This window comes from Gigantopelta aegis, chromosome 7 (assembly GCF_016097555.1).
Source record: "Gigantopelta aegis isolate Gae_Host chromosome 7, Gae_host_genome, whole genome shotgun sequence".
Lineage (NCBI taxonomy): Eukaryota > Metazoa > Mollusca > Gastropoda > Neomphalida > Peltospiridae > Gigantopelta > Gigantopelta aegis.
In genome coordinates, this window is record NC_054705.1 from 16979207 (window position 1) to 16992299 (window position 13093).

General features: G+C 39.2%; 1 protein-coding gene across 2 annotated transcripts in view; it reads right to left on the reverse strand.

Annotated features, from left to right (window-relative positions):
• Nucleotides 1–280: 280 nt before the first annotated feature.
• The window catches only part of LOC121377762, a 36870-nt gene continuing 24057 nt past the window's right edge, over nucleotides 281–13093 (reverse strand). For both annotated transcript variants that reach the window (XM_041505854.1, XM_041505853.1), the window contains 5 exons: nucleotides 12622–12784; nucleotides 8911–9031; nucleotides 6445–6633; nucleotides 4803–4967; nucleotides 281–1653 (listed from right to left, as the gene is read on the reverse strand). In XM_041505854.1, the coding sequence (XP_041361788.1) occupies nucleotides 1145–1653; nucleotides 4803–4967; nucleotides 6445–6633; nucleotides 8911–9031; nucleotides 12622–12784 (1147 nt within the window). In that variant the 3' untranslated portion in view covers nucleotides 281–1144. The remainder of the gene's footprint in view (nucleotides 1654–4802; nucleotides 4968–6444; nucleotides 6634–8910; nucleotides 9032–12621; nucleotides 12785–13093) is intronic.

Genomic DNA, 13093 nt, shown 5'->3' on the forward strand with positions numbered 1-13093 from the left:
TTGACCTTTCATTGGACCAATCAAAACCTTACTTGCAAAATCATGCCAGTGATTTGAAAAGAATTTGAACACATTCGGGATTATGCCGACGGTATACGAAATGATTCGGGTGAATTACGAAGTATGCCGGAAATTGATTTCAATATAAAATTTTATATAAAATTCGTTTCAAGACGAATAAAAAACCGTGATGGTATAGCCATAAAATCTGTTTATACTAGTATACAATCCAGAGTTTATTACTGCACTTTCCCCCCTGTTTTTTCAATGTTGAAATAGACCAACAAGTTCGCCTATTGCATAAATAGTATCGCTGGATATTTTTAGAATTTGTATGCTCCCGAATAACGCTATAGAAGGCAAATGTAATTGGTTGATATTTAAATTGTTATTTATAGATGACATGGGAGTCCTGTTAGATCTACTGCTAATTTTAATCAGATTGCCTCACGCCTAGCCACTGACTTATTAAACTCGCTCTTAGTGGGTGCTGGTACTAGGACACGAACCCAGATAACCCTGTGCCTACCAGCCTTAAGTCTGAAGGCTTATCCAATGAGGCTGGTACCAAAGACAAGTGTCTATTACATTTTACTCTGCTATATTTTGCTGGTGTATAATGACCATGACGTATTAACAGCCATCAATGTATGTTTATCCAACGTACTTTTGCTCATCTTAATGTTTACAGTAACTCAACCGGCCTCGGTGGCGTCGTGGTTAAGCCATCGGACTACAGGCTGGTAGGTACAGGGTTCGCAGCCCGGTACTGACTCCAACTCAGAGCGGCGAATTCTTAAGGGCTCAATGGGTAGGTGCAAGGCCACTACACCCTCTTTTTTCTCTCTAACCACTAACCAATTAACAACTAACTAACACACTGTCCTGGACAGACAGCCCATATAGCTGAGATGTGTGCCAGGACAGCGTGCTTGAATCGGCATTGGATATAAGCACGAAAATAAATTGAAATGAAATATAGTAGCTCAAACGAGGTTTTACCTCCCAACAATATCGGAACAAATGTATCAAAAATATCGCATACGAAATTAATGTTTCAATCATTTGAAATGTTGTGATCCATTAATAGCGTAATTTCCATTCACCGGGTCTGTAGAAACAAATTATTTTGTATTGTTTCAGTTTAACTTGGAATATGGCCACTCTGAACAAACTTTGTTAATTTTATTGCCTCAAACTCTTTAAAATGAAACTCCTTTTTCAAAATTAACTGATCCATTTCCACAAGGATGCTCCCGTCAATTCCTTCCTTTTCGAATTTCTTCACGTACTTGTCCAGCTTCAGTAGCTTGAGTTTCTCCCCAAGCTCCGCGACAGTCAAATCGCTGACGTCACTTCTGGCTGGTGGTAACTTTGTTGACGTCGAACTTTTGTCTCTTTTCGGAATGGGCGGACCTGCTGACTTTGAAGAACACGGCTTCTTCTGTGGCGCCCGTGGTGGCACAGATGGTGTGATTTCTTCATAGACGTTTTCGTCCTTGTCACATTTGTAAATTTCACAGTAATTGATTCTCTCTTTTGGAATTCTGCCAGTTTCTTTTTCCCGCAGGATGACGTAGCTATCGGGCCGGATGTACGAGTATATGTCCGTGTCTTGGGCCTCATCCGGGATGTCGGGGTATATTGCCATTGCTGGAAAAAATAAAAAATGAAAATAAATAAATATATATATATATATATATATATATATATATATATATATATATATATATAATTAAAACTGAAATCGTTTACGGCTTAAAGGCACTGATCGTAGTTATGAGACCATGTAAAACATATTTCGCTATTAACTAACTTGCACAATATTCAAATGGCCGTTTGATATATAGTCAATAACACACGAGTACCCGTTGGAGACACTATATCTTACGAGTGGTTGCCAAATTTATCATTTGGAAACCACGAATTGCAAGATAAATCGTCTTTAACGGGCACATCTATGTTTTGTTACATTTAGAAAAAGTATATAGTTGACAAGAAACACTCTAAACAAAAGACATCAACACTGGGTTCAACGTATGTAAGTTAATGAAAGAAAGAAATGTTTTATTTAACGATGCACTCAACACATTTTATTTACGGCTATATGGCGTCAGACATATGGTTAAGGACCACACAGATGTTGAGAGGAAACCCGCTGTCGCCAGGTGTAAACCACTTGCACCGACCAGTGATCCATAACTGGTTCAACAAAGGCCATGGTTTGTGCTATCCTGCCTGTGGGAAGTGCAAATAAAAGATCCCTTGCTGCTAATCGGAAGAGTAGCCCATGTAGTGGCGATAGCGGGTTTCCTCTCAAAATCTGTGTGGTCCTTAACCATATGTCTGACGCCATATAACCGTAAATAAAATGTGTTGAGTGCGTCGTTAAATAAAACACTTCTTTCTTTCCTACTTAGTACTACACCAAATATTTAATCCGGTCAAAAACAAAAACATCAACAACAACAACAACAACAACAATAATAATAATAACAACAACAAAAAATATATATATATAAATATATAAACACTATAATAGAAACACCCCCTAAAAAAACCTCACAAAGACACCTTAAATCACAAAATAACATTGGGTTCAATCAAGTATTTCAAGCGAGTTATCTATTGACCTCTTTAGATATCACCCCAACATAAAATCGTGCACATACCACTACCATCTATCGTGTATATTTAAACACAACTATATAATCAAAAAGTACTCATCCAACCAAGACATCACTAGAAAGAAAAAAACATTCACTCATGTCATCCGTTGAACACAGGAGTTGCTAAAGGAACATTCCTGGGTTTGCTGCAATTTTGAAGATGTTATCGACTAACAGAGACTTTTTAACGATTGTAATTACATATCAAATATAGTTTTCTGCATAAAATATTAGTGTCTGTATGTTAAACGTGTGTCTGATCGTTCTAATATTTGTAGTAGGTTAAATTTTATTTTATTTCCTAAAATATTTTTTTTTGTACGTACGAAATTATTTGAAGACAAAATCGAGTTTGGGCTTCTTACAAATATTAACACGACCAGAAACACATAGAATATACAGACACTAATATTCTAAACAAGAAAATATATTTAATATGTAAGTTTAATCGTAGAAACATTTTATTAGTCGGAAACATCTTACAATGGAGCAAACTCGGGAATGTCCCTTTAAGAGCCCGACGCCCTCCCTGTCCCTTGTCTCCACGTCTGAACTAAGTAAATGTACTTCGATATGTTGACATACATATAAATAGAATATAAAATATATGTGGCAAAACAGCAGGTCACTGTGACTGAAGAAACTTATTACCTATTCTTCAAAAAACAAAACAATAAATACTATTACTACTACTATTACTATTACTATTAACTACTACTATTACTATTAACTACTACTACTACTACTACTACTACTACTACTACTACTACTACTACTACATCGCTACTACATCGCTACTACTACTGCTACTACTACTACTACTACTACTACTGCATTGCTATTACTAAGCTACTACTACTACTACTACTGCTACTGCTACTACTACGCTACTGCTACTACGTTTCTGCTACTACTACTACTGATATTGCCACTGCCACTACTGCTGCTGCTGCTGCTGCTGCTGCTGCTGCTGCTACTGCTACTGCTACTACTACTACTACTGCTACTACTACTACTACTACTACTACTGCATTGCTATTACTAAGCTACTACTACTACTACTACTGCTACTGCTACTACTACGCTACTGCTACTACGTTTCTGCTACTACTACTACTGCTATTGCCACTGCCACTACTGCTGCTGCTGCTGCTGCTGCTACTGCTACTGCTACTGTTACTACTACTACTACTACTACTACTACTACTACTACTACTACTACTATTACTACTACTACCAATATTATTACTACTACAATAATAATAAAGCCCATGTACCTGATTTCTGAAGTACCCTCTTTTTGGTTTTCACATTAATTTTATTTTTCGCATTAATTTTAAACTATTTTGTTTCACATAAAATTATCTTTAAACTGCTTTGCTTCACTTGAAATTAATTTTTAAATAATTTATTTCACATAAACGTAACTTTAAACTACTTTGCTTCACATGAAATTAATTTTAAACTACTTTGTTTCGCATAAAAATAATTTTAAACTACTTTGTTTCACATAAAATTAATTTGAAAATATTGTGTTGCACATGAAATTAATTTTAAACTAACTCGTTTCACATAAAATAAATTTTTATCTTCATCATTTCACAACACACACACACACACACACACACACACACACACACACACACACACACACACACACATACACACGTCATCCATGCCCCTGATTCGTACGCTTATGTGAACAACTTTTAAAGTGGCAGACCCTAGTTTCAACACTTTAAAATAGACACTTTAGTTTGGTTAATCTACAAACTTGTAAAACATCTGGATAAAGTTATAACAGACTGAAACAAAAGTCTGTGACATTGATACAGGGAAATATCCTTAAAATAGACTAAAACTCGATTCCTTAACCGTTACGTCTCAGACACACGTGCGTTTTGTTTTGTTTTTTAATATAAAAAAAAATGCATTTTGTGGTAGTAAAAACACCACGATGACCAGAAACACTTTGGATGTATGGACATGAATAATCTGAACAATAAAATATGTCTAACGTTTGATTTCAGTGATCGCAAATGGCTCTAATATTGAAACATATGCCTTAGTGTTTACAAACTAGGGTCTGTCACTTTAAAACACACTGGAGACTGCGACTTTAACGACGCTTGCCTTTTCGTCCCTTCACGGAGCTGAAGTCGAGCTTGGCGGCGTCCTTCTTGACTTCCTCCGTGTATTCCTCCCACTCTTTGACGCTCATCGCCTCCGCCCCAACCACGGTAGAGATCAGCATCTCCAGATACAGCGGGATGATGATGATGTGGGGGTCCAGGACGCCTATAGCAAAACCATGGTGACAGATGACTCAGAATTATTGACAAACCAGATACGATAGTATAACCGGCCTCGGTGGAGTTAAAGTGGTTAAAGCCCCAGTCACATTTACAGAATTTTTTCCCCGAATGGCCACGAATAGCCCCGATCCTATCCTGCATCGTGGTGTATTCGTTAAGGTACCGTAGTGGAGGCGTACCAAGTCGTAGCAGTTTCGTGATGAATCGACTTCAAGGACGTAGTGCAATCCCACCACGGTACAGATCAGCATCTCCAGATACAGTGGGATGATGATGATGATGATGATAATGATGATGGGCAGATCACTCAGAATTATTGACAACCAGGGCCCGTGCTTATAAAACCTTTAGAATCCAGACTCAGTCTATAATGTTATCACACACGCATACAATTTGTATGGCGTTGTCATGACATAAGTGTCTCAGACTCTATTAGAGTCTCGAGTCTAGACTCTAAAAGTTTTATAAGCACCAGACCAGACACAATATTATAACTGGCCTCGGTGGTGTCGTGATTCAAACAACTCATTGGGTAGGTGTAAGACCACTACACCTCTTCTCTCTCTCTCTCTCTCTCTCTCTCTCTCTCTCTCTCTCTCTCTCTCTCTCTCTCTCTCTCTCTCTCTCTCTCTCTCTCTCTCTCTCTCTTACTAACCACTAACCGCTAGACACTAATCCACGGTTCTGGACAGACAGCCCAGATAGCTGAGGTGTGTATGTCCAGGACAGCGTGCTTGAACCTTAATTCGATCTAAGCACTAAAATAAGTTGAAATGAAATGAAATGATATATTATAAGTTTGAAAACATATTTTGTTATACAAAGAACGAAACGATTGGGCACAAGTTTGCACAACTTACTAGGCCCTCTCCTATATGCATACAATATACGTGGCGACTATATTACAAATCTGTGTGTGCGTGTATGGGGGGACCTTTTTAGTGTGTGTGTGTGTGTGTGTGTGTGTGTGTGTGTGTGTGTCTGTGTGTGTGTGTGTGTGCGTGCGTATGTCTCTCTCTCTCTCTCTCTCTCTCTCTCTCATCTTTCTTCCTCCGTCCGTTTCTCCTGTCTCTCTCTCTGTCTGTCTCTCTCTCTCTCCTCCTCTCTCTCTCTCTCTCTCTCTGTCTCTCTGTCTGTCTCTCCCTCTGTCTGTCATCCCCCGGTCTCTCTCTCTCTCTCTCTCTCTCCTCTCCTCTCTCCATCTCCCCCTCCTCTCTCTCTCTCATTTTTCTCTCTTCTCATCCTCTCTCTCTCTCCTCTCGCTCTCTCTCTCTCTCTCATCTCTCTCTCTGTCTGTCTTGTGTGTGTGTGTGTGTGTGCCATTATAGGTCTCACTATACAGATGTCATCTGCATTGAAATCCCTGTTAAACTACGAGATTACAAATCAAGATTGCTAATTATAGAAAGTTTTGTCGATGACATTAATGACATTAAATTTCACTTTTAATGGTTACCTACCGTCTATGAGAGGGTTTGAAATCAGGTATGTCTCATCATACACTTTGAGCAGGGCCATGCAGCCGAAACTGTCGGCTCGGTGGGCGCTCTCTCCCAGGTCAAAGATGTGGTTGTCGGGGACCGCGAACTTCACCGTCACAGGGAGACTGTGGCTCTCAATGATGTTTGCTATAAACTGTTTTTCAGAGGCTGGAACGAAGTGGGGTGAAACATTTATATATTACACTAAAGAATGAATGGATGGATGGATGGATGGATGGATGGATTGAATGTGTTCGTTTTGGATGGATGGATGGATGGTTGAATGTGTGGGTTTTGGATGGATGGATGGATGGTTGAATGGGTGGGTTTTGGATGAATGGATGGATGGATGGATGGATGGTTGAATGTGTGGGTTTTGGATGGATGGATGGATGTTGAATGTGTGGTTTTTGGATGGATGGATGGATGGTTAATGGGGACCAAAATTTTGGATGAATGGATGGATGGATGGATGGATGGTTGAATGGGTGGGTTTTGGATGGATGGATGGATGGTTGAATGTGTGGGTTTTGGATGGATGGATGGATGGTTGAATGGGTGGGTTTTGGATGAATGGATGGATGGATGGATGGATGGTTGAATGTGTGGGTTTTGGATGGATGGATGGATGGTTGAATGTGTGGGTTTTGGATGGATGGATGGATGGTTGAATGGGTGGGTTTTGGATGGATGGTTGGATGGTTGAATGGGTGGGTTTTGGGTGGATGGATGGATGGTTGAATGGGTGGGTTTTGGATGCATGGATGGATTGTTGAATGGGTGGGTTTTGGATGAATGGATGGATGGTTGAATGGGTGAGTTTTGAATGAATGGATGGATGGTTGAATGGGTGTGTTTTGGATGGATGGATGGATGGATGGATGGGTGGTTGAATGGGTGGGTTTTGGATGGTTGGATGGATGGCTGAATGGGTGGGTTTTGGATGGATGGATGGATGGATGGTTGAATGGGTGGATTTTGGATGGATGGTTGAATGGGTGGGTTTTGGATGGATGGATGGATGGATGGTTGAATGGGTGGGTTTTGGATGGATGGATGGATGGGTGGGTTTTGGATGAATGGATGGATGGTTGAATGGGTGGGTTTGGATGAATGGATGGATGGATGGATGGTTGAATGGGTGGGTTTTGGATGAATGGATGGATGGATGTATGGGTGGGTTTTGGATGGATGGGTTTGAGTGTGTCAGTTAGTTAATGAATGAATCAATCAATGAATCAATGAATCAATAAATGAATGAATGGTTATTGTTGTTAATGCTAGGAATTATTAGTTTTTGTTCAGGGTTGTGAGAGTGGGTTTGTGGGTTGTTTTGTTGTTTGGGGATCGTTTGGGTTTTGTTTGTTGTTGTTGTTTGTTGTTGTTGGGTTTTTTTTTGGGGGGGTGTTGGGGGAGGGGTTTGGTTCAGCTTCTTTTTCGTATCATTGTGGCTCTCAATGATGTTGTCTATGTATTGTTCTTCACAAGCTGGAACAAAGTTGGTGGAGGGGGTATTTAAACTCTAAAGAATGGATGGATGGATGGATGGTTGGATGATTGGATGATTGGATGGGTGGGTTTGGGTGAGTGAGTGAGTGAGTGAGTGAGTGAGTGAGTGAGTGAGTGAATGAATGAATGAATGAATATTAACAGTATCATTGTTATCATCTTTATCGTTATTGTTATATTCATAACCATCATCACCACAACTACTACAACCATCCTCCTATTCCTCCTCTACTACTATTACTACTACTACTACTACTACTACTACAACTACTACTACTACAACAACAACAACAACTACTACTACTACTACTACAACTACTACTACAACTACTACTACAACAACTACTACTACTACAACTACTACTACAACAACAACTACTACTACAACAACTACTACAACTACTACAACTACAACTACTACTACTACAACTACTACTACTACTACTACTACTACTTGTACTACGGATCTCACCTTTTATGGGAAGCTAACGCTATAGCTCCCCATCACTACCCTGAATATAATCCAAGCGGGAGGCGGGATGTAGCCAAGTGGTAAAGTGTTCGCTTGATGCGCGGTCGGTGGACCCATTGGGCTATTTCTCGTTCCAGCCAGTGCTCCACAACTGGTGTAACAAAGGTCGTGGTATGTACTATCCTGTCTGCGGGATGGTGCATATAAAAGATCCCTTGCTGCTAATCGAAAAGCGTAGGCTAGCCCATGAAGTGGCGACAGCGGGTTTCCTCTATCAATATCTGTGTGGTCCTTAACCATATGTCCGACGCCATATAACCGTAAATAAAATGTGCTGAGTGCGTCGTTAATTAAAACATTTCCTTCCTTCCTTCCATTACTCCCCAGAATCCAATCCAAGCGGAGTGATGTTACCTCCCCTTAACTATTATAATTATTGTCTTGAACACGGCATCTGTATTCACCTTTATCATGGGAGACAACTCTACACTTGATATCGAAGTCGAGCGGAATGCTGATGATTCTGCCAACTCGGTCACGAGCTAACACACACTGATAGTTGAATTCCCTGTCCACCCGTAACACCTGTACACAGGGAAATAGAACAAAATAGACAGAAAAATTATAATAAGAATTAAATATACAAATATATATATATATATATATATTTTGTTGTTGTTGTTCAAAACCCTACGGAAGCTACCTAGTGGTCTATGAGAGGGTTTGATGTGCGGGGGATGGGTGGAGTTGCGGATAGAACATCCACTATTCAAGCGACACTCTTTTTTTCTGGAAGCATGACTCGATCTGCCCCCCCCCCCCCCCCCCCCACACACACACAGACACACACACACACATGCACATACACACAAAATAAATTTCGCTCGCAGCTGTCTAGACCTCCCCTGCTAAAATTCCTGCATAATAAATTCAGAATGTGGCCACATTTGATGTTTGTCTCATTGCAATTTAAAATCAGATCTTCATGCCAAACATTCTTATTGAAAAAACAATAAGAATGTTCGGCATGAAGATCCGATTTTAAATTGCAATGAGACAAACATCAAATGTGGATTTGCAACTGTCGAAAGAGTGGAAAATATAACTTCGCCCCATAATATAAAAAGGTGTTTCACCGCATACTGTATAATTGTATTCCACAAAGATTAGAAGAAAGGGTTCCTTATATGTTAAGAAATTGGGAGGACATATCTACACCTCTTGCTAGAACCTGCTTATTAAAATCATCATTTATTTATTCAGCAATTGATTTATGGAATAATTTAAGCCCAGCAATTAGAAAGTGTGAAACTATATCGTCTTTCAAAAAAGCAGTAATACCAGTGGTAAATAAAGTTCCATATTATTTTTCCTGTGGAAAAAGAATAAAAAATATATTACATACAAGATTACGACATGGGTGTAGCCCTTTAAACGCCGATTTGTACAGATGTGGACTTACCACAGACCCTTCGTGTACATGTAACTGTGGATACAGATTAGAAAACAATATCCATTTTTTTCTTTCAATGTAAAAAATATGAACAACTGAGACAAATTCTATGTAATTCCTTACAGCTTCTTCAACCAATAGATTTATAATTATACTGTTATATGGTCGAAGCACATTAAACGATGCTAATAATAAAGAAATATCTACTTATGTTCAAATATATATATTTTTTAAAAACTCATCGTTTTGATTAATAAAGTATTATTTAAATTACCATAAGGATTATTTGTAAATGTGATAGCGAGTTTAACTGCACATGATGTACTATTTGTGTAATCTTTTGCATCAGCTTTTTTCCTTCACATTCTTTTGTATATAATACATTTCCTTCCACTGGTTATCCTTGAATGTATACATGTAGTTTATATTTACAGCTATGTAATATAGGTCGCCAAGTATATTGCATGAATACAGAAGAGGGCCACGTAAGTTGTAAAACTTGTGCTCAATTGTTTTGTTCGTTGTACAATAAAATATGTTTGCACAGTCAATCAACTAGGGTCTGTCACTTTAACATACACACACAGACAGACAGAGATAGAGAGAGAGAGAGAGAGAGAGAGAGAGAGAGAGAGAGAGAGAGAGAGAGAGAGAGAGAGAGAGAGAGAGAGAGAGAGAGAGAGAGACAGACAGACAGACAGACAGACAGACAGGGAGTGAGAGAGAGATACACCACACACGCACGCACACACACACACAGAGATATATAAACATCATCTGTATAGGAAGAAACCCGACAGCGCCCCCTTTCAACAAAGTTTCGGTTAAATGCCAAGGTGCTAATAAACGTTTTCCTGCGTATTTTAGGTAATACTCCGGCTGGGTCCTGTCATTGGTGATAAATTTGAGTGTGTTTGTCTCCCTGTAAAGCGCTCACCTGGTGCGAGGTCAGTCTGGGATCGATCCCCGTCGGTGGGCCCATTGGGCTATTTCCCGTTCCAGTCAGTGCACCACGACTGGTATATCTAAGGCCGTGGTATGTGCTATTCTGTCTATGGGATGGTGCATATAAAAGACCCCTTACTACTGAATACACAATTTAGCGGGTTTTCTCTCGAACACTAAATATCAAAATTACCAAATGTACATTATCGTTGTCATTTTATGACGTTTTCAATGTTGCTAATGTTTAAAAGCGACAAGTAAAAGTGCCAGAATGTATTTTCACACATACAGATGACAGAGGCGGATCTAGGGGGGAGGGGGGGGGGGGGCAGGGGCCCGGGCACCCCCTAAATTTTGCGATAATAATTTTTATTATATATTAATTTTCATTTTTTTACGATCCTCCTCCAAACCTCCCCCAAAGTTCCCTTGGCATTCCACCTCATGTCACTGCCACCCCCACCCCCCACCCCCCCAGTGGATTTTCTGGATTCGCCACTGGACGGAATGTATTAACACACTGATAATTATTTGAATTAAAACAATCATTGTTACTAAGAATCATATATGGAACATGATAAACGTTAAATACAATATTTACATATAATTTCGCTTGATTTTCATACATTTTTAAAGTAAAAACAAAATGCTTTTTGTTATTAAATTTTGTTCCATGATGGTCAGTGTCAATCATCGGATCATGAAGGGTTTCTCTTGATATATTATTTCTCTCTTTTATTAGTAGTATTTTCTATTCAGAAGCGGCGGTGATGGAACAGCCGCAGCACCCAACATTTCGGCATTTTAATAAAATTAAAAACATTTAACAGTCTTAATTTTCCTTAAAACAAAGAAATGTGGAATTTTAGTGAACATGATCAGTCAAATTCATTCAGACACCTATGCTGTTATTTATTTATTTATGTATTTGTTTATTTATTTATTTTATATATATATGCTGTTTTTGCACAATTCTTTACACTGTTTTTACTTAAATCTTGAATTTTTGTATTGATGTTGATAATCACTTTATTTGTTTGCATTACCATAGTTTGACACCCAATAGCCGATGTATTTTTCGTGCTGGGGTGTCGTTAAACATTCATTCATTCATTCTATCTCTCTTTGTCTGTATCTCTGTCTCTCTCTCTCTCTCTCTCTCTCTCTCTCTCTCTCTCTCTCTCTCTGTCTGTCTTCCTGTCTGTCTGTCTGTCTGTCTGTCTCTCTCTCTCTCTCTCTCTCTCTCTCTCTCTCTCTCTCTCTCTCTCTCTCTCTCTCTCTCGCTCTGTCTGTCTGTCTGTCTTCCGTCTGTCTCCTTTCTGTCTGTCTGTCTGTCTGTCTCTCTCTCTCTCTCTCTCTCTCCTCTCTCTCTCTTCTCTCTCTCCTCTCTCTCTCTCTCTCTCTCTCTCTCTCTCTCTTTCTCTCGGGGGAACTAATATTGATACGCAACCTATACTGTCTGTGTGTGTGTGTGTGTGTGTGTGTGTGTGTGTGTGTGTGTGTGTGTGCGTGGGTGTATGTGTGTGTGTGTGTCTGTGTTTGTGTTTGTGTGTGTTTGTGTGTGTGTGTGTTTTGTGTGTGTGTGTGTATGTGTGTCTGTGTGTGTGGTGTGTGTGTGTGTGTGTGTATGTATGTATGGTTTTATTAAAATTAACAATTACTAAAAAAAACAAGGTTTGATTGGAGTCATGGCTATCGTGTCCCCCCCCCCCCCCTCCGCACGCCACTGCTCCTGTACCCTCCACAATCTGCCCCTGGACACAGAACACTATTTTACCTCATCGCTGGAGAAGGTCACGAAATCTGACTCTCCTTCGCACCCAGCCGTGACGACCAGGATCTGAGGCCAGTTGTATTTGTGGAGTCGAAACATTTCCTTGGCTACAATGTTTTCCTCGTTCGTTATGTAGTGTTTGCTCATCTCCTTCAGGAATTTCAATCTACAGAATACAATACATTAAAGATAATTGGTGTCCTCAGTACTCGTCTAAAGCCTACAATATACATGTACCATAAATTAAAGAAAACTAGTGCCTCTAATAATTGTCTAAAAAATTATAATACCCGTGTACAATAAATTAAAGATAATTAGTGACCCTATTATTTGTCTAAAACACAGAATATACATGTACAAGAAATTATAAAATCAGGAATTTCAATCTACAGAATACAATAAATTAAAGATAATTGGTGTCCCAAGTATGTATGTAAAACTTACAATATCCATGTGCAATAGTTTAAAGATAATT